The sequence below is a fragment of the Poecile atricapillus genome, chromosome 12 (assembly GCF_030490865.1).
Source record: "Poecile atricapillus isolate bPoeAtr1 chromosome 12, bPoeAtr1.hap1, whole genome shotgun sequence".
Lineage (NCBI taxonomy): Eukaryota > Metazoa > Chordata > Aves > Passeriformes > Paridae > Poecile > Poecile atricapillus.
The window spans coordinates 8548645-8569781 of record NC_081260.1 but is presented as its reverse complement, the minus strand read 5'-3'; the positions used below and the strand labels follow the sequence as shown (position 1 = coordinate 8569781).

Here is a 21137-nt window from a genome sequence, read left to right as displayed (position 1 = left end):
CTCAGACTGACATTGGCCCTGCCAGCCTGAGCTCTAACCTCAATCTCTGTTCATCTACACCCCCCCATCCCGGTTCAGCTCCCTTTCCATTAAGTTCAGTGGGCCAAGATGGTGCTGACCACATGAAAGGTCCTGCAATTTTAGTACCCCCACAACCTGCTGTAACTAACATACAGAATGGTGACTACTCTCTCTTGGAGGATTTTCACAAACGGGAGACAGGACTGCTGGGTGATGCATCACGAGCTTTTATTTTGGGCACCAGTCTCAGGTAGAGATACAGAAGATGGCACAAGCTCACGTCTGCCATGAGCAGCAGATCTCTTTGTTACAGAACATCAGAACATTTTATAAGACTTTTAGCCTATAGCATATTGCTAAAGCTTACAGACAGTTGTTCTTTCCAGTCGCTAGAAACACACATACACCTTCTTCAAACAATGCTTGCTTCTTTGCTTTCTATTAACAATACACAGTAATCCATTATTAAGCTTAAAACTTTCTACTATCTTGGTGAGCATATTTTTCAGCACTCTTAAGGTCTATTCTGGCCAAAACTCAACTATTGTTTCATGTCTTTGCATATTGTATTATTATGTCTTCTTTACTTTTCAAGCCTTGCAGCTGCAGCTAGCTCTAAGTTTTTCCTGAAGCCTATTTTCACAGCTTCTGAAAGTCTTCTTACCTTCAGTGTTTTCCACACGCTCTGCCCTTTCTTGTTCCCTTTTCACCTGGTTCCCACCTCGCAATGTGCTCCACCCCTGTGTTGGGTCCCACCCCATCTGTTGTGTCAAAAGTGATATCATCAGGACCCTCCTCTTCCTCTCCTACTGGGAAACTCCTCCCTGACTCTGCCTTCCCTGATTTAAGCTACACCTCTCCACTCTCTGCTACTTCCAGTCCCCACAGCACCAGAGCTGGAAGTAGGCCTGACCAGAAGGTAGCCATCTTGGCTACCAAAATCCCAGGTCATTGAGCCTTGCCAGTCAGCTGGGGAATCAGTGCTTACTCTGATCCTTCTTCTTCCTCTTCGGACAAAGAGAAGCATAGCGAAAAATTTTACTTAGATGTATGTAGATAACAAAATTAAAAAGTGGTGATGTTCTAAGCTAATTTATTGTAGGATCATAGTAAAACTTAGGCTAGAAGCATAATTCTTCTGTTCTGGGGTTTGGATTTGCTGACCTCTTGCTCTAAGTAGGAGCTGACTTGGAATTTCTGTTTGTTGTTCAAATAGTTGCAGTCTAAAAGACATTGAAACACTGTCTTCTATTCCAAAACTTGTTTGCTGTAGGAATAATGTTAAAACTTCGTGGGAAAGCTCCTAATTCAGTATTTGCAATTAACTTGCTGATACTGCAGGATACAGAGCATATATCACAAACTTAAAGCAGGTAATTTTCTTGGCATATGTTTGGCTCCAAATACCACTTGTGAAGTTGGTATACTCCCTAAAATGTGGTGCCTGAGGGAATCCTTTCCCTTAGAGAAAGTGACTTTGTTTTGGAATGAGTACAAATGCCAGGGGCTATTTCTTATTCCTGCCAAGCTTCAGACTGAACTGCATCTCAAGTTTTAATAATATTTGAGGGCTATTTCTTACAAACAGAATTATTGTGCATGGGTGTTGGAACCATGTATGCTCTCTCCTTGCCCACCCCTCTTTTTTAAACTAACAGTATTTTAGTGTGATGTTGTAAGGAAGAAGATGGCTCACTGATGTCCTTGGACCTGGTCAGAGAATCACTGCAAGGAGATACTTTAGGTTACATGTTGTAAACTTGATATTGGAGAACCTCCAGAACGTGACTGGGAATCAAATCAATTGCTGATAAAAAAAATAATGTAAATTTGCAAGCATCAAAGTAAGGAGAAACTCGGCGCTGCTACTGAGGAGTTCCTCCCTCCCTCTCCTTTTGCTTCCCTTTGAAATAAAAATATAGTGTCTTTCCCGTCCCTCTGCAACCACTTTCTCTAGCTCTGATCAGACTTCTTTTGCCTGTCCTGTAATTGATACAATGTTAATACTTTTTGAATTTTGTTGGCTTTTTAATGTTCTGTTTAAAGCTCTAATCTATGGCCAGCTACTTCTTTTCATGGGTTCAAATTTTTTAATGTAGCAAGTCTCTGAGAAGTGTGACTTAATTCCTGAGACTTGCTTTTTGTTTAATGATGACCAGTGCAGTCCAAATGTAGTGATTATCAGGATAATGTAATTTATAGCCTCTAGATGTAATTTCTGTGGTGTAAGGAAGTGGAGTCTTTTTCTTCTACTCAAAATTGAGTATCAAATTCCAAGGTCTGGATGTGCTAGATAGAATGTTCTATTAGCAGCAGCCTGGTGCTATCTTACAGCATTTTAAAGGCAATAAAATATATTCAAGCCCCCTTTTGGTTTGTTTTTTTTTTCCCTGTGAGATAGTCTGGGAAATTACTGTTGTGATTCTCCATTCACTATCTGGTCATTCTTTCATAGGGAGGTGCATTTTGCATGGAAGTACCTCACTTGGAGTGGCAGGTGCTCTAAGGAGCCCTGAGCTATTGCTGTAGCATATAACCAGTGCTTAAGTAAATAAACTTGGGAGACTGACACTGAGGGTACTCCATATCTGCTGAAGTTCAACATGTGAGTTCCTGAACAGGCATCTGAGATGTCTCACTAAATATTCAACTTTTACCATCTTCAGGGAATTCTGAATCCATGTGGATAAAAGGGCCTCCACCTCATCAGATCCTGATGTTCCATTCTTTTACGAGTGCCTCTGACATACAGGGCAAGGAGAATTGTTTGGTCTCCATTGCTTCCTTGTTTAACTTGTCCCTTTTCAGTGCCACATACTTTTTCAACTTTGTTTTCAACTAAGGCTGGAAAGTAGTTCCTTGTTAGCATTGAGCAATACAGAGAAAGTGCTGCCTGCAGTGCTCTCATTAGGTGTTAAAGTGCATACACAGAGTGCGCTGCTGCCACAGGCATAAACAAATGATAAAACAGCTCAAACCAGAAGAACCTTGAAGCTATGATATTTGGTCCAAGAACTGAAGAATAGAGCTGATAATTGCCTCTACCACAAAAAAAAAAAAAAAAAAAAAAAAAATCCCCCATACACCCACCAAGCCTTAAAGTGAATTAGGTCTTGTTCTGGCAGTTCAGAGGGTGTGGACTTCTTCAGATAACATCTCAATGCAATATCACTCTGCACAGCCTCTGTTCTTTTTAGCATGTATACATGCATAATCTTTGGTATTAATTTAGTGCTCTCAGTAGTTTCAAAATAGACCAGAATGGGGTTGGATTAATCTGAAATGCTATTCTATGTTCCCTCTCTTTTTTCCAAGGAAGAAGTGGGTTTCTGTTCTTGTGTGGTCTGCTTCATGCTCTTGACACTTGAAAGTGCAGTTGCCAGTGACAAATGTCTGACCTCTATTAACAGAACTCTGGAATTGAATCTTCTTTTATTCTATGTTATATGGATGAGGAAAAGGACATTTTCCAGGGCATTAGTCTGTGTCTTTATTTCATTTCTTTAACTGGGAAAGCTGTAAAAACAGTGCCAGAATTACTGGTGTTATGAGTGAATGATATTTGGCTTGCAAGCACATCTGAGACTTGGAAGCCTGACTGTTTGATCTAGGTTTGTGTTACATTTGGACATAGTTATAGAAAGTGGCAACATCTAACACCTGTCATGTGGGAAAGGTCCTAAATGACTAGTAAGTCTTAACCTGTAATGAGTACCATGTGGCACTTCTTATTTGCAGCTGGAAAAAATCAGGAAGTCCCAAGAGGCTGGTGATTAGAGACTTGTATGTAAAATAAAAGTAAAACTGAGACTTCCTGAAAAGTCAAATGGCTTACTGTATCTTGCCACTGACTGACTGCCAGATGCTCCATGTAGGTGTCTCAGGGATGGTGTGAGCTGCAGAGATGTGTAGCTGTGCAGGCAAAGATGGAGGCGTGTTTAAAACTAACCATTCCTCTAATTTGCTGAGTACTCGTTTAGGGCTTCACTTAAGATTTGTATAAAAGTTAGAATATGGCTTGCATTCAGAGTTTATAATATAGAACTGAAATGAGCGGTAGTGGGGTGTAGACTACCTACAGAGGTTGTTGCATTCTGCAGGTGCAGGATCATGTCCAGAGGAGCTACAGTTACTGGGAACCAGCATGGGACACCAATGAGAAGGGCTTCTGCTCAGGAAACCATTTATTCAGCATGGGAACAAACTCAGAGCCAGAGCCAGAGAGCCCAGAACAGAGGGAGGGTGATGGGTTTTGAGGGACAGAAGCAGGGTGGAGTTCAGGGTCAGGCACCACTAGGAACACAGCAAAGAAGAAACCCCAAGGGCTCAAACACTATCAGAACTCCTGGGCTGACACCCCAGGAGGGGTCTGGGGTGGGGCAATTCTTCTTGGGCTCACAGGGCACATCCCCTGAGGCAGAGGTTTAGAATTTACATTTTCCAGGCTTGAAGCCATGCCTCTCGTTTTAACAATGCTTATCTGAAACTAAATCTTTGCCTCCCTAGGCGAGGGGCACCTCACAACTGCTCCCTTTTTTAATTAAATTTTGTTTAGGAGCTTAGAATATTTCTAAAACTTACACCATAGAAAATCCAACCCCCTCACAAAGCACCTGCCTTGCTTTGTGGGACACTAAAATCACTAGAACCCAACAGCAAAACACATTAAGCAAACAAGCAAAAACAAAATTAGAAACAAACACTTAGATCTCAGACAACAGCTGGGCAAATTAAGCAGTGGTGGTAGTTAATAAAAACATAAGGATTTTTTAGTTCAGTCTCTTCCAGTTCTTGATTTTCTTTTAGGAAGGGTGCAGTTCTTTGATCTCCTCTTACGAGGGGCAAAGCTCTACGTGTTCAATCTTGGCTCCTGCCTCAAAGATATGGATATCTCCACTTTAGATGGTCCTGATGAAGGGCCAGCCTCTGGAGTTTAGGTTAGAGTTTTGATTTCCCCAGAGGGGGTGGTACCCACAATGGAAAAGGCACAGCCCCCGAGGGGGAACAGCCGGAGAAAAGGGTGGAACCAGAGCAGGAGTTACTGGGGGAAGGGAAGGTTCGGGGCCTGAAAAGAAGGAGCAAAGTGGGAAAAAGGAATCCCAGATCATGTGGCCAGCACCATCTTGGGAAGGGAGGGGTCTGGGACAGATTTTCCTGGACAGGGAATGTGGAAAGACAGGGGAGGAAGTAGGATATGGAATGGCAGGCAGATGGCAGCAGACCCGCATCTCTCTGGAAGTTCTCCATCCCTTGCCTGCCTTCAGGAAAACAGGGGATGGGATGGCAGAGACACACATGGGTGATGGGGAGTCAGCAGCAGCCCTGAGCCATCCTGGCATTTTCCACCCTTTGTTCTTCCCTTAAGAACAAAGGAGAGGGGAAGATACGGGGAGGTATACACCAGAAAAAAAAGAGTAACTTGACAGAAGCCAAAAATCTGTCCACAGGAAGAGCCATGCCATCCATAATTGTCCATAAAGGTCCTTCCCCAAGTGTGAAAAAAATAAAACTGTCCATAATACATCTCATTGGGTGATGTTAGATGTTTGTCCCAACATCTGGTCTCGGCCATGCCTCCCCCCCCCTCCAAGCCTTTTTTTCTTTTTTCCCCCATGCCTCTGAGGCACTCTCAACCTGGCCCTCCTGCCAGCTACTCTTGAGTCCTCCTTTCTAAGGTGGGGGTCTCGCTGGTGTCAAGCCACCAGCCAGGGACTTACTGGGTTTCCATGGAGCCGGTCCTGCTGTTCTCCTGGTGCTTCACTGGCTGCCCGCATTCTCCACCGTTGTTGTGTTCCTCAGCTGCAGGATCAGGTCCAGAGGAGCTACAGTTACCAGGAACCAGCATGTGACACCAATGAGAAGGGCTTCTGCTCAGGAAACCATTTATTCAGCATGGGAACAAACTCAGAGCCAGAGAGCCCAGAACAGAGGCAGGGTGATGGGTTTTGAGGGACAGAAGCAGGGTGGAGTTCAGGGTCAGGCACCACTAGGAACACAGCAAAGAAGAAACCCCAAGGGCTCAAACACTATCAGAACTCCTGGGCTGACACCCCAGGAGGGGTCTGGGGTGGGGCAACTCTTCTTGGGCTCACAGGGCACATCCCCTGAGGCAGAGGTTTAGAATTTACATTTTCCAGGCTTGAAGCCATGCCTCTCATTTTAACAATGCTTATCTGAAACTAAATCTTTGCCTCCCTAGGCGAGGGTCACCTCATGAGAGGCGAGATGAAATTTATCTGTTCCCAAACTGCAAACTCCCTACTTTGTTTAGGCTGTTTCCCTAGATACGCTGTATATGTAGAGATTGATGTAGCTGCAGTGTTTGTTGAAGAAGGAAGTGAATGTGGTATTTGGTATCTGTTAATTCATTAATGTGGGGATGGAGTGGGTTGAGAAGGCCACCTGATAGTTTACATTCTGGTTTAGTGCTCTTAGCTCACACTGTTTACCAATAGGTCTACTTTCCAAATCTAAACATAGATGCTTTGTAAGATGCTGCCTCTGGATGGCAGCATAAAGATAGTACTTCTAAGTTGCTGTTAAAGGAAATTTTTGCCAATTCATACAGCCTGATGTAGAACTGTTTGGAAAATTGTGTTCATTAGGCCAGAAGTACCTGGCTTCTTAGGTCTCTTCAATTTTAGATTTGACACACTTGTGAGAAGGGCAGTGGAGTTTGATCTGATTATTTTACTTTGTGTGTCTCACCCAGTAAAATAAACTTCATTGAAGCCTATTGTCTGTGTTGTAAGACTAATAGACTGCAGAAACCTAAGGGTTTTCAGAAGTGGTGAGAACTGTCCATGTCCTTTTTCTCACCTACATTTGAGTGCAAGGCCAGCAGTGCCCCTTATAGGAGAGGGGCCACAACCGTTTTTGAAGCTGGAAGGCTGTGTAGAAAGTAGTGAGCTACTGTGAATCGCAAGGGCTGACTGTTCCCTAAACTCAGTACTTAAAGTTTCTGCTTAATGTTTCTTTGTGTCCTGATGAGTTGTCAGCCTTACCCCTCTTAAAATCAAGTATTGAAAAAGCTAGTAAAATCTGGGATTTTGGAAGAGTTAGATGCCCAGCAGGGCTCTTCTGCTTTCTGTCTTCTTTTCTGGTTCAGGGATCACATGCAGAGAAATTGTCAGGTTGTGTCCCATTCTTAATAGGTCAATAGTTGCAGTTTGGGGATTAATCAAAGTTGTTCAAACCTTGGGGTGTTCATTCAGTAAAGGATCTTTGACTCCAAAAGTTGCCTGTAGTTAAACTGGTCTGTAGGAAAATCTGTTGCTGCAAGTATTGCCATTATTTAACTAGTAGCTTCTGTGAAAGATACTCTTCTTGAAAAACTGTATGTTAAAGATCCTTAATTAGTTCAGTTTAAAGCAATAAATTCCATATCGTTTTAGTACAAGGCACAGGCAGAAAAGTTCAATCCTCTTTAGATAAGAGCTCCTGTCCATTTCTTGTGGGACAAAATATTTTTTAACACAAACTTGTTTCAATTTTTGCATATTTTGAAGGTAGCTATGCCAAGGTTTTCTTGCTTATAATTTTAGGGGTTTTTTTAAGTACACCTTTAATTCCAACCAATTTGTAGTAACTGTATTCTAAGAGAATTTATTAATTCTTAAACTTTCTATTTAATCAGACCATTCATTTGGGAAGTGATAACTAGACTTAGCAGACCTCTTACAGTCGTTCCATGTTGTTATTATTAGTAGCTATTCATGTATCGAAATAATAAGAAGATAGTGCTACCTCTTCAGAGGAAAAAGAAGGGTTGTTTATCCATCAGATGTTTGAGAATGGTTTTTAACCTGCCTCTTGTGGTTCATTCACTGTGGCCAGAACTGTAACTACTACAACGAAAAGCTTCCTCTGCCAGTCTGAACAGGTCTTATATTGTACAGATTTCAAAGAAAGATAGCGCCTCAAGGTGCAACAGATGAAATTACATGTCAGAAGTTCCCTTAGTTAAAAAAAAAAAAGTCAAGAACTTCTGCAAACATATTTTGATGCTTACATTTTAGACTGTTATTCTTTTCATATCTTTGGGTAGATTGAAGGAAACAATTCCTTAGAAGGGTATGTAATTGGCTTTTAATTCAGATTCTGCTTTAGCAATGTTACTGTTCACAAATACACCACTTTAGTAAGAAACGGATGGCCATTTGGATTAGAGACGTGTAATGGCTTTGCTGCCATAGCTAACTTCACACAGATATATGAGTAATAAATTGTTTTCTGCAAATTTGAACTCCTGCTTAAGCCTAAAGAACATGGATGTGAAATCATAATTAGAATTCACAACAGCTGCTTTAACTCTGCTTGTCAAATCCCCACAAAACCTTTTGATTGTTGGTTATATTTCTGTCCAGGTAAGTGAAGGGAAAATCAACTTGCTGAAGATAAATGATGAAATCTTTGACTTGGATGAGCAGTAAATCCTTAGCTAGAAAACTGCACAGGTGTTTTGTTACAGATTTTGGCAAGCTAATGAATATGAGGATACTCTTCAGGATCACCACCAAAATAAAGCTTAATCTTTGTCTGCTTGGAACTGAAGGGCTGAATTTATTTGCATTATAAATAGAGGTATGAATAATTGAGTTTGTGGCTTTTGTATGGTTACAACAGGGAGATTACTTAAGCCATCCTCCTAGAGCAAAGGCATTTGTAACTGATGCTTTTCTGTATGTTGAGTCTGTATGTTTCTGTATGTTTAATCAGAGTAAATTTCTAACAACAGAGTCAGTCTTTATAATTGATAGGATTATCCAGTATTTTCTTTTCTGTATTGCTCCTTTTTCTTTTATGCTGACAACTGGTAACCTGTAGTATTTGAATGCAGAGGGTGATGTTAATAGCATTAAGGGAACTTGTATGGCAGCAGGATAACTATGAGAGGTGCTGGATTTGTTCACTGTGTAGCAGCTTTATTCTAGGAATATCTTTCACAGATGTCTAACAGGTAATTGCAGCCCCTACTGTGAAAATTCTCTTCTGCCAACCCTAAATCATGAACAAGAGCAGCTTGAAAATCTGCAATTTCCACAGTGAGATTTCATGAGCTACAAAACACTGTAAAACTGCTTTTCAGCAGTAAAGTTGTATGTGTTTTAGTTAATTTGGATACTATAGGAATTCCAAGACATATGTTTATTTTACCAAATATCTGGTCTAGAGTCAGATGGTGAATTGGGAAGCCCTATTTCATTGCTTTCTGGACAAGAAGACTGCAAAACTATGGATTTTGGCCTAATTACCACTTCCATTGTTTCTATCTCCTCTTGCCCTTCTCTTTTGGCAGTAAAAACCTGGCAGGGCTGATGCATGCTGTGCTAGAACTTGAAGGGTTTAAGGTACCTGCAGTTCTTTTGAAATTGCTTTGTGGTTTGGTGTGATTCTATCTGAATGCAAAACTCCATGTTTCATTCAGCTTTATTTTTAGTACTATGGTAACTTCATTACCTGATTAGCTTGCTAAGAAAAGTATCTGGTCACATGTTGCTCATAAGTACAGAAAGGAGAGACCTGAGGTGCTTGATAATCTAAAATTTACAGAAGCAAGTGCTCTATTAGCTTTTAAAAACACTTGAAGGAAAGGAAAATACAAAGCTACTATGTGTCCATTCTCAATTTAAGACTGTATCTTTGAATCACAGCAATTCATTGCCTGAGTGGCTGTGCAGTCAGACCTGCTGCAGATAGTGGAAGGACTCATAACCACATCAGCCTTGCAGAAGGACTTCTGTTGCTTTTATCTGTGAAAAACCTGAGTTGCAAATCTCAGGTTCAAGACCTGTTTTAGGGGAGACAGACTGTATGCTGTATAGAAGCCCTCAGAGATTAATTCCTTTTGAATGGCTTTTTATGGATGGTTCTTCCTTTGACTATTCTAGTGAATGGACGGCTTAGTAAAACCTAATGATCAAAAGGCTTCATTATATATAGCAGATAAATCCTAAGGTAGTCATTAGGAAAAAGCATGGGAAAATACAAATGCAGGACACAAACAGCAATTGTTACACAGTGTGTCATGAGTGTATATTAACATTTTTTTCCTAGTCTTTACTGCTTGCTCTCTGCTCCTCACTCACACTGTTCTACAGTTCAGTTAAGCTCCTGTCATTAGTGTCTGTTGCAGTCCAATTTGTTTTAAAATTCTGGCCATCTTTACTTGGACAGAATTTATTTCAATGGTTTCTGCGCATCTTTTTCCAACTAGAGGGAGCCATCCTTATCTGGTGAGGCAGTTGACAATGTGGTTGAAAATAATGAAAGTTGTGGTGTGAAATAACTGTATGGTTACCTTCAGAACAACATATTTTTATGAAGTTTGTGTGTGTAGGTTAAACCTCACTGAAGCTCCATCATGTAAGTCTCTGAGAGGGTCTTAATGTGTTACAGGTGACACCAGCATTTAAACTCAGTAGCTGTCCACAATCAGGTTTTTGATTCTTTCTTGACTGCCTGCTGCTATTAGAATGGAGTTTTCGAGAAAAGCATGCAGTCTGTTAATACAAACTGCATTGCTGGATTCAGTAATGGCACTTTGCTCCTCTAGAAATGAGAGGAGTTATCAAACAGGAAGTTCTGGATTTGTCATAAAATTATACATAAAGGAGGATGTCAGAATAAAGAAATTGTTCAAGCTATTTTTCTGTTCTTTTTCTTATCCAGTTGTCTGATACCTGAGTTGAGAATTCATTTGTAAGTAACTTGGGTCATGTCAGAACTCTCATTTCATCACCTACCGTGCTTCTCTAAGAAGCTTCAGCTTCTCTTGATAGGTAATTTATAAGTGGCAAGGTTTGGAAATTATTGCCTTCCCCCAGTAATTCTGTTTATGGACAGAATATTAAATTACTCTTAAACTCCTATATGTTTTAATAGTAATACATTATTGAAGTACTCTAGTGTAGGGGTTTGGGTGCTCCCTTAAACCCCTCCCTATGTGCACACAATTAGTGTTATGTTTCCCTGCAGCTGTGTGTATGTAGTGGTAAATAACTTCTTTTTCACTTCATGGTTTTGCCAAGTCCCATGTTACTGTTCTCTCCAGCAACATCATCCTGCTAGTTTTAGCATTCATCTTCCTGCTAGTTTTACAAATATTTTATCCAATACTGTTGTGAGTGGCAGTTGGAAGGTGGGGTGGGAATGGAATATACTGAAGTTGCCTTGTGACTAAGGTCTTTGGGGCTGATGAGAAAGGAGTGGAATGTGCCCAATGCATAAGGCAGGCTTCTAACCACAACACTTTCTGAGGATGACTTAGGCTATTCATTTCACTGAGCTGACTTTAACAAACCTGGAGTAGGAATGTGTAGTTTTTTTCTTCAAACTGAAAAATAACAACCAAACGAAACTGCATTCTGTTGGAGGCATAAAGCAGTTTTCCTCAGTCCATGCAAGACACAAAGGACAAGCTTGTTCTGGAAGAATTATCCTTTGACCAGTAAACGGATACGATCCCTCCTTTTATATACTAATGAAAAGAACTTGCTCTCCACACAAAAATTGAATGGGTAGAAGCTGTCAGGAAAATCCAATGAAAGGATTAGCCAAACTTGAATAGATTAATTAAAGCCTTTGGATGTGTCTTGCTATGGAAAAGTCACAGCATAGGAAATAAGCATTGATAGTACATTCATCTTTACAGGTACATTAGCAGGGAAGCAACAGGAGCAATAAGGAGCAAATCTAAGCAGTTTGTCTTGAGTACTTAAAACCTACTTTGATTCCTTATTCATCTTGGTATAGCTGAAAACTAAAAGATTATGATAGATATGGAGATTGTGACCAGTTCCTTACAACCAAGCTACAACTTGCTATTATATAAAATATTTTTTATCGTCTTCTGTCACCTAAGACAATGTGTCCTACTGGCCAGAGCCAGGAACTGAACTGCTACTGAAGGCTTCTGGCTTCCAAGTAATAATACAAGGCAAGAATCTTGCCTGGTTTTCCATCATGTGCTGAGTATAACTTGGAGTTCCCCTGAGGTTTGGAGTCACTCTGTTTTCCATATCTGGAAACCTAGAAGGTCACGTACTTTTCAGAACTAGTGATGTTTAACTTCTTACTAAGGGTAAAGTACTGATGGTAACCATCTAAATCTTGCTCTTAATGTAGATTTTTCTCTGTTTGGAATGTCATTGCATCCATTTTCTTTGTTTGATTGACATGTAGATGTTTGTAGAAGGTTCACATGCAAGAGAAATTCCAAGTGTTCCTACACATAGTATGGAGTCTAGGTTTTCTTGGCATTCATGTGAGATACACAACTTATTCTGTGACATGAAAAATCTCTAGTCTGTGGCTGCTGAGTGACTTTCAAACTTGTACTAACTTGTTATGCAGTATGCAATCTCCTGTAGTACAATTTTTGTTCCTGCTTTGCCAAGTTAAAAAAAAATAACTGGCCTTGAGATTACTGGACAGTCTAAACATGAAGGCAGCTTTCACTCAGAGTAGGTCATTAAGTTGTTTTTTTTCCTCTGTGCCATCATGTTTTACTTTGGATTTTTTAAGCTACACAGCAATAAGACCTCTAAGTGACATGAATTGATCTTGAGATAGTATAGATTCTCAGGGCTTTTTTCCTTCATTCTGTTTAATTAAGAATACCTTAATTTGGTGCGGATACAAGTTAATGCAAATAAGAAACACAATCTGCCAAATACAGGAAGATAAGTGACTCTGCTCAGGGAGTACTTCTTGATAAGCTTGAATAGGTCTTCCCAGGATTTATGCCAAAAACTTACTACCATTTGATTACAGTGGGTATTTGAAGAGTTTTCTGATTACAGACCTTTAGCTTCCCTTTACTCCTGTCTGGGAAAGACCGTGTTTCTTTCCTGCAAGTAATGCATCTGAACTGGATAGCCAAAACCATTTGTCAAAACGTATTCAGTGAGTACTCCGGACTCTCCAAGACAGGCTAATTATGTAGGTTAAGAAGTTGCTCAAAGCATAAGAAATCCAGTCTGAATATATAAATTGGTTTGGAAGACAATCCCAGATTTAAAAAGAACTCCTACATTGATTAAACCAAAGCACTTTGGTGCAAACAAAATAAGGAAGAGAAGAACATTTTTCAGAAACTTTCATATTAAACTTTTAATGGATACAAGTTGCCACATAAGGAATTGTGGTGAGATATTTTGTGGAGGAACAACTTCATTGTGAAGGCAAGCAGACATCAAATCTGGGCCCTAAAGGGGCTGTGGGATCTCCACCACTGTAGTTATTTAACGTGCAACTGAACAAGGACCTGTGCAAACTGCCTAAGCTGCCTTGCTATGAGTGATTGCTTCCATACCAAATTATTTCATTAGTTTTATTAATTGGATCTATTTCTTGTGGTCTTGATGCTGAATCACTGTTAAAGATGTGTAAGCACTTATAAAGTAGCTTTCTGCATTTTTTCTGTATAGATACAGTAGCAAAGGGCAGATTCCTGAGCTTAACTGTCTGAAGACTCACGTTCACAATGTCGTGGATCTCTAACTTGTTTTGTGAAGGGGCCATATAATCTCATACTATCTTTTTCCCTTCCCAACTTCCCTTTCCCTCTGTTCCCCACAATAGTTCCCTTGTACCTGAAAATTGAGAAAATTTCAATTAGAAATACTTTGTGGATACTGTAAGGAAGACTAAATGAGTCTCTTCTGTTCCATTGCCTGAATTAATTCTCCTCTTTGTGCAGGATCTTGATCATGCTTTTCATGTGTATGTGCTATTGTAGCCTGTGTGTCCTACCACAGTTTTTGGTGGGTTTTGGTAAGTACTAATACAGTTTATTTTTTTCCCCCACCTCTTGGAGGCAGCAGAGGTTTTCCATATAGCTCTCACTGTTCCATTCTTGTAATACAGAATCAGTGCTGCAGCACTGTGAGCCAGGTTTGTACTGTGAGAGAAGGGAATATTGCATGTAACTAAGGTTAATCCGTTTTAAATGAAGCTTTCTTAAAGAGATTAATCCTAAAACTTGTTAATGAGGAACTTGCTTTTTTAAAGCTCATTTTTAAAAGTGAAAGAGATCAGATACCAAATTCATAGGATAACTGGGGTTGATGGGGGGATCAGAAGGACATCTAGCCAAACATCCTGTTCCAAATAAGGACAGCCATGAGGTCAGGCCACGGCTGATCTTCGAAAGCTGGGCTAGGAAGGTTCAATTTCATTCTAGGAAATGGCTCAATAAATCCCTGTTAACTAAGGATTTTGAGTTTTTATATACATAACATCAAGAAAGTGGTTACAAAATCCACATGAAAGATCAGGAGAGACACCCTGGTCATGTCATATAACAGCTCTGCTGGACTTGGATCTCAAAGCTCTGCCTTTTGCTGCAAGATGATTTGATTTATCCTGGTCTTTTGTAGCTCCAAGTGACTTAAGCTACTTCTGTGTTTTCAGTCTGATGCTTGATAGTATGTTTAGGCTAAGAGCTAGGACATTCCTAATGCCAGGTAGGGGATGAGTCATGTGTGTAAATGCTTCTGTGGTAATGAAGACTAGAATTCAAGTGTGGGTGTGTTTCAGATCTGACGTACTGACTAGTTTCTTGTTTGATTGACACTTTGTACATAATGTTCTCTGTTGATTACTGAAGGGAAGGACCCCAAATGCACAGCTTTTCAAACTTTTAAAGTATAAGCTTTGTGTTTTTAATACAGTGCCACACGTGTTTTCAGAACAAGTTGAGCCCTGAAGCGTTTCAGCTAGTGTATCTTGTAATAGGGTTCATAGTTTTTAACTATAAAGAGGTCTGAAACATGTATTATGTTTTATAAAGTGCTGGTGCTTTTGGCTATAGGTATTGCATTGTACCACTTAAGCATAAGTTTGGAAGTCTAAAATGAACTGTAAAATACTTACAAATAAACATAAGTATTACTGAAAGTGATTGAACTTTCAGTTAACTGTGTCTGCTTTGAACACTTGTATAATGGCTAGAGGACAAATTTGTTTACATTTTAGACAAACTTTTTAACATTTTGTGGCAATACTAAATACTTTGGATAATATTGGCAATAATAAATACTTCATATAATAATAATTCATATAGTCTTATGCCAATTAAAAACAATTTTTCCCCTTATGTCTTTAAAGGCTTGCCATGGATGTACATCTTTATCCAAATGTGATTGCAGTGGCGTGAAAGGTGAAAAGGTAAATATTGCTTTTCTTTTTTTAACTGTCAGACCAGCACACAAACCACTGAACCATATGCCAGCTTCAGATAACTGAAGCTTATGGATTGATAGTTCTTTGCTTCTTGCTCATATATTTTTTTCTTTGATGCACCAAAGAGCAGAGCTGTATTAACAGTTTCAGATACCAGACTGGCTGGTATTTTCTGATCATGACTGATTTTTCATATAATTATTTTCTCAAGAATGGGGAATTCATGCAGTGATTTTTTTCTATCTATCTGACAAATTAAGGATCACAAAAAAAACAGAGACAAATTCTAGTAAAATAGAAAGAATTCCTATTTACAGCCAAGACCTGCCTACACTGACTACTGAGTTGACAGTAACACCCAGTTACCAAGCTAGGGTGAGGAATGTACCATAATGGCTGTTCCAGTAACGCTTCAGTGGATTTAAAACTGAGTGAGTGTGGGTTGTTTTCTCTTTTCTTGCACTGCCAGTTCATAAGTAGTTGATGCTCACTGATGTGTTTTGAACTTGTACTACTTTTCACTTCAGAATTTGTATAGCTGTATGCAAAGATGATGGTTGCTGTCACTGTCTAGATGTGAGCTGGACCATGGAAGTGACAAAATTCAGATACAGCTTTCCCAATACAGTTAGCTGCCACCCAAGTAAGCAGCTAGTTAATGGCAAAACATGTATTTTTTGATCAAGCAGAGTAAAAGCTATTCCCACTGCATAAAGCATCTCTGTGTGCCTCATTCTAGTGTCACAAGTTGTTTTGATCTGCCCAAATGGTATCCTAAGGCCAAGAGATGCATGTTGACATATTGGAGCTTTCCTGCTTCCTTGCAGCTTTGACTTCCAGTCTCACTGCCTGTTCTTAGTATATCTGTACAGTACTTAAAATTTGTCAATATTATTTCTTATTGTTTTAATTTTTTTTTTCTTTGAGGAAACAACAGGTGCCCAGCACTTCTTTTAGTTACAATGCACTGTAGATAAACAGCTCAGTACTGTGAACCAAGCAAGTACTCAATTCTTTCTCCATTGTGGGGGACCCTGGTTGTAAGTAAACTGTGTTTAAATGGTTCCCATGTAACTGTTTTCACAGGGAATGAATGGGATGCAATCACTACAAGGCACAAAGGCTACCCAAAATGCTTCCATTCTTAGTCTTATTAACAGTTTGCTTGAGTTACAATGGAGTCGTCTTAAAGATGAGAAGTGTTAGCAGAATTTGAGAAGCATGTCTTATCAAACCATTTACCCTATCTTAGTAAGGTTCTAGGAGGGTTTCAGTGCTGTAGATTAATTTCTGACACATTTCAAGGATGGTTTTTGACTTACATAAACAAATGTAACCTTAAATGAACGAAAGTAATTCAAAACACTGGCAATATAATGTGCTGGTGCAGAGTTTTACTATTGGCTCAGGTTAAACAAGGCAACTGTCCAGAATTCAAGGTAATGCTCATTGCCACCTCTGCCATTCAGATAGCTCCAGACAAATGGGATCATTCCTTGGCATTTACTTGCTTTTAGTTCATTGGGTATATTCTCAATTTAGTGAAGAACGGTATTCTCTTGATGGCAAGATTTCCAAGTTAGATTTGGTTAGCCAAACATGAACCTGGTTAATGTTCCTAGAGGATCTCAGATGCAGCTGCCCAAATCAAATGTATCCTAACTAATGACAAGTTATTTCAGGTTCAGTTTGAAAGCAGTTAAACATCAGACTTCTGTGTCCAGTACAGTTATTGCAGGTACAACCTTGGATAGCCTTTTTGTAATTCTAAGTTGGCTTTTTTTTTTTTTCCCCCCCACTTGTCACAGCTATTTTGTGAATTCACTGAGCAAGTAGCTGTTGTCTGGTTAATGTGGATATAGTACAATCTGTCCTTAGAATGGATATGAAATTGAGGAACTGTGATTCATTTCCACTGCAGCCAAGGTAAACACAGCATAATCCTGAAGGCATGCCAGAGGGTTTTTAAATAGCCCTTCTGAAGCTTGCAGACCATCATGTACCTCCTGTAAAGGAAGGATGAAAAGCAAAGCCCGTATTTCCTAGGTATGAGGTGTTGCTAGTGGAACTTGTTTGAGCATACATGTACATACCTCATTATGTTAGTTGCCCTATAATTACAAAGCCCTCAGTATTTGATGTGTTGCTGGATTCAGCAGTTCAGCTCTGGGAAACCCCAAGGTCTGTCACTGAAATCCTAATGCTTTATCTTATAAATTCTTTGCTTTGGTTTGCTTACATTTTGAATTGTTATTTGAATCTTCCTAGGTTCTTGTACTACTACAAGACATCAAGGGCTATTTTAAGATGATTTGCTTGATCCCTCACAGTGTATCACTTAGTTATACTTTTGATCTAAATTTCCAAATCCAATGCTGCTTCTTTCTGCAGTGACCTCTGAACCAGGAGTCACATTCTACACCTCCTTGTCTAATTGATGTGGGAAGAGCATGAGACAAAGAGCTGTTTATGTAATCTCCCCTTTTTGATTCTCCCATTAGGAGTGTGACAATGTATTTGAAGATGTAATGGAAGTCAGACATATGGAACCTGGTTCTGTACTGGGAAGACAGGAAGAGCCTTGTCTAATGCACTCTGCTGAGCCCTTCCTTTCTGTTCCACTTGGCTTCACTTCTGGTCCTAAACCAGCATCTGCATCCAAGTTGCTGCTCCTTTGTGTTAAGTCACCTAAGATGTGCTGCTTTGTTCATCTTAGCAGAGCCTAATGCATTCCTTCTGACACTCAAAAGTAGCCTTCTTCCTAAGCATCATAGCATTCCCTTTAGGATATCCCAATTTTAACAGGTCAGGTAAAGGAATACTGTAAAAAAATTGAACTGTAACAGATAGGAAGACTATTTTCTTGTCTGGCTTTGGGGAGCCATGGCTCTAATATAATTGCTCCGGTACTGCCAGTGATTATTCTTTAACTCTGCCTCTGCCATGTGCCCCTGTAGCATGAGTAGCACATTATCTCTAGAAGAATCAAAGCAGTGTAAGATTTTTTTGAAACCCATAGTACTACAGCTGACAAAAATCGGTGCACTTTAGTTTTCTTCCTCTTTGCAAACCCACCTTACTGAACTTAAATGTAAAATGGGTAACATTCAAATATGCCTAAAATGAAATCATGAAGAAAGAAGTCAGTAAAAATCTGTTGCAGTTGGGACCCAGTTTGCTGTTACTCAAAGTAAGCAGCTCAAAAGTAAACTGGATTTGGCAAGAGTATTAAAGCTGAAATGTATTATTAAAATGTTACATACATGTGATTATAGGAATTGCTCTCACTTCTTCCATGCTGTGCATCTTAATATTACTATGGACATTTGTACATGAATTTAGCTTTAAGCAGCCTACCCAGAATTAAGTGGTTTGAACTCCTATTAAAGCTCACTATATTCATAGCAAGGACAGGAAGCAAGTATGTGCCTCTCTTGTCAAATGTTACAGCCATATTCTTGCATTTTTAGACATTAAAATGGGCTCTTCAACTACTGTTTTATGACTTTTTTATTTTGCTCCAGTTTTTAATTTTTTTTTTCCATGACTATATCACATCAATGTAAGTAATTATTCTGGTTTCTCTCCCCATACTGTTTATTTATAAATATGGAATTTTGGAGAACAAATTCTAGAAATGTGAATTACTTGTGCATGCTTTAAAACTGCATCTATCCCTGCTTGTGTCCTATTATTAGAGTACATGGAACTCTGACAACCTTTGCTGTATTCCAGTTTAATTAGCTATATCATGCTGCAGCAAAGTATAATTTTAGGGTGTTTCCCAACTATATTTTTTTTTCTTTCTATGCCCCAAGCAACAGTCATGTTCAATCTTGTGATCTGGCAGTTTTGTAGTATTGATGTAGCTGATTGAGGGCAATTGAGATCAAAAGGAGTCAATCAATCTGACTCCTTGCCCATTCCGCAAGCACATGATGGTTCTATAGCTGATGCATCTTTATTTTGATATGGAAACAACCCTGTATTTTCAGGATTGGAAGAGGAAATCTGAGTTGATTTAAACCATTGCTCTTTATGTTTTAGTTTAGTAGCTTCCAGTCTGAAACAAGAAGTATCCAACCTTCCTCAGTTCTTTCTGTGTAAGCAGAACTGACTAGTGAGTTTTTTGCATTTATAAGAAAATTTATTACGCACTAACCAGGGACTACAATCTCATTCTGCCCCCAACAATGTAATGTCTTTTTTGGCACTGACTTTTTGTGGAAGACTTGTTAAATTTCTTTTCCATTTCAGTATGTTCTTGCAGTGAGCAGGCAGTTTTTTCTGCCAAATTTGTAGCATCCAAATCTTCATGAAAACCAGTATGGTGTGGGCAACAAGAAAAAGCTGGAGGCAGAAGCAACATCTGAAAATGGCTGTCACTTATGGAATCATCTATAGGCTGTTTAGGTAGAACACAGTTTAAAAAAAAAAACCCTCAAAGATAACTGAATCAGCATAGTTTCTCCCCACAAAACTTGCCCACGTTTCTTTAAACAAATTTTTATCAAAAATAGGGACTATAGAGCAACAGTTGTAATTATTTTCACTTTGATGTAAGTTCCTGTAGGACATGGCGGATGTACTTCCTCAGCTGTCCCCATGCATAGTCCTTCAAATAATCTGTTTGCTTTTGGTGGTAATTTGCTGGCAAACTCCACAGGAATTGCCCTGGCAACAGTTTCCTCATGCAAGGCTCTCATTTTTGCTGCTCATTTTCAAAGTGGGCTTGGAAAATACTCCTTTCAGTTTCAATACTACAATTCACTAGTATCTGTTGTCGCCTCTTCTGTTCCTCTTAGCTGTTTAGCTTCATATTTCTCTTTGTTTCAAGGCCTTGGTTTCCCATTCCATGACTGTCTAGAGCAGAGACCTTGGCGTAGTTGCATGTTAGAGAACAGTTCTTCGAACATAGATGACACACAAGGCCAACCCTCTACTAAAAGTCTGTTCTAGCAACGATTTGCAGATGCTACTTGCTCTAACAAAAACGTGAAGAGTGACCAGGTTGAGATTAATAGGCAGTCTGTAGCCTGGATTGCCCCTCACACATCTGACATGCCTCTTATACACAGGTGTGTTTTTTCAGTGTGGAAACACAGTTCATGCCAGAGCTTGCTCCAAAATCTGGTTTTGCCTAATGTTTTCCTTAACTGGCACTCCCAAATTCCTCATTCTCTCTCTTTCAGGGACATACTAACCCTTTTGTATCCTGGCCTGGGATAGTAACACTACTCCACACTGTCTCTTCAGATGAGGTAGCAGACCAACTGTATAGCTCCATGCAGAAGTACTTGTAATGGGATTGCATGGAATAACACCCTATGAAAACCTGTGAAACCATAAGCCTATGAAATCAGTTTGAGTGCTGTAATTAAAGGTAAATCTGTCCATGTTCAAGAATTTCTTTAGTTAAGCAGGTGAGATGTTTCGTCACAGGGTTAGTTTGTCAGTGTGATGACTTCCTACAGAAAAGCAGAAAGATAATGTGTGTTCTAAATTTTTCTATCATATATTTTGTTTCTGTCGTACTTCACCTCCACCACCACCTATTCTTTTTGTAGGGTGAAAGGGGATTTCCAGGCTTGGAAGGACAACCAGGTTTGCCTGGATTTCCAGGAGCAGAAGGACCACCAGGTCCAAGAGGCTCAAAGGTAAATCCCAATTCACTTGAATGGTATGAAGGTGCTGGGCAGTGTTAGCTTAATTGTAGTGCTGATCCTAAGCAATTCCAGAACTCCTGATTATCATTGGTTTAATAGTCAAAATCTCCATATGTTGGGACGTAGCAATTTTTTTGGTTGACTAGTTTGAATAGTTAGCCAGTGGAAAAGGATTGCTCTGAGTTTCCAGTTCTTCACCTATACAGGTGCTTGCCCGCACTAACTTTCACTAGGTGTTGCACAATAGGGTCAAAGAACAGGTCT

At 39.6% G+C, this 21137-nt stretch overlaps 1 protein-coding gene across 1 annotated transcript in view; it reads left to right on the top strand.

The window, feature by feature from the left end:
- The window catches only part of COL4A5 (collagen type IV alpha 5 chain), an 81259-nt gene that overhangs the window by 10963 nt on the left and 49159 nt on the right, over nucleotides 1-21137 (top strand). The window contains exons 2-3 of the mRNA XM_058848135.1: nucleotides 15133-15192; nucleotides 20775-20864. Coding sequence (XP_058704118.1) covers nucleotides 15133-15192; nucleotides 20775-20864 — 150 coding nt within the window. The remainder of the gene's footprint in view (nucleotides 1-15132; nucleotides 15193-20774; nucleotides 20865-21137) is intronic.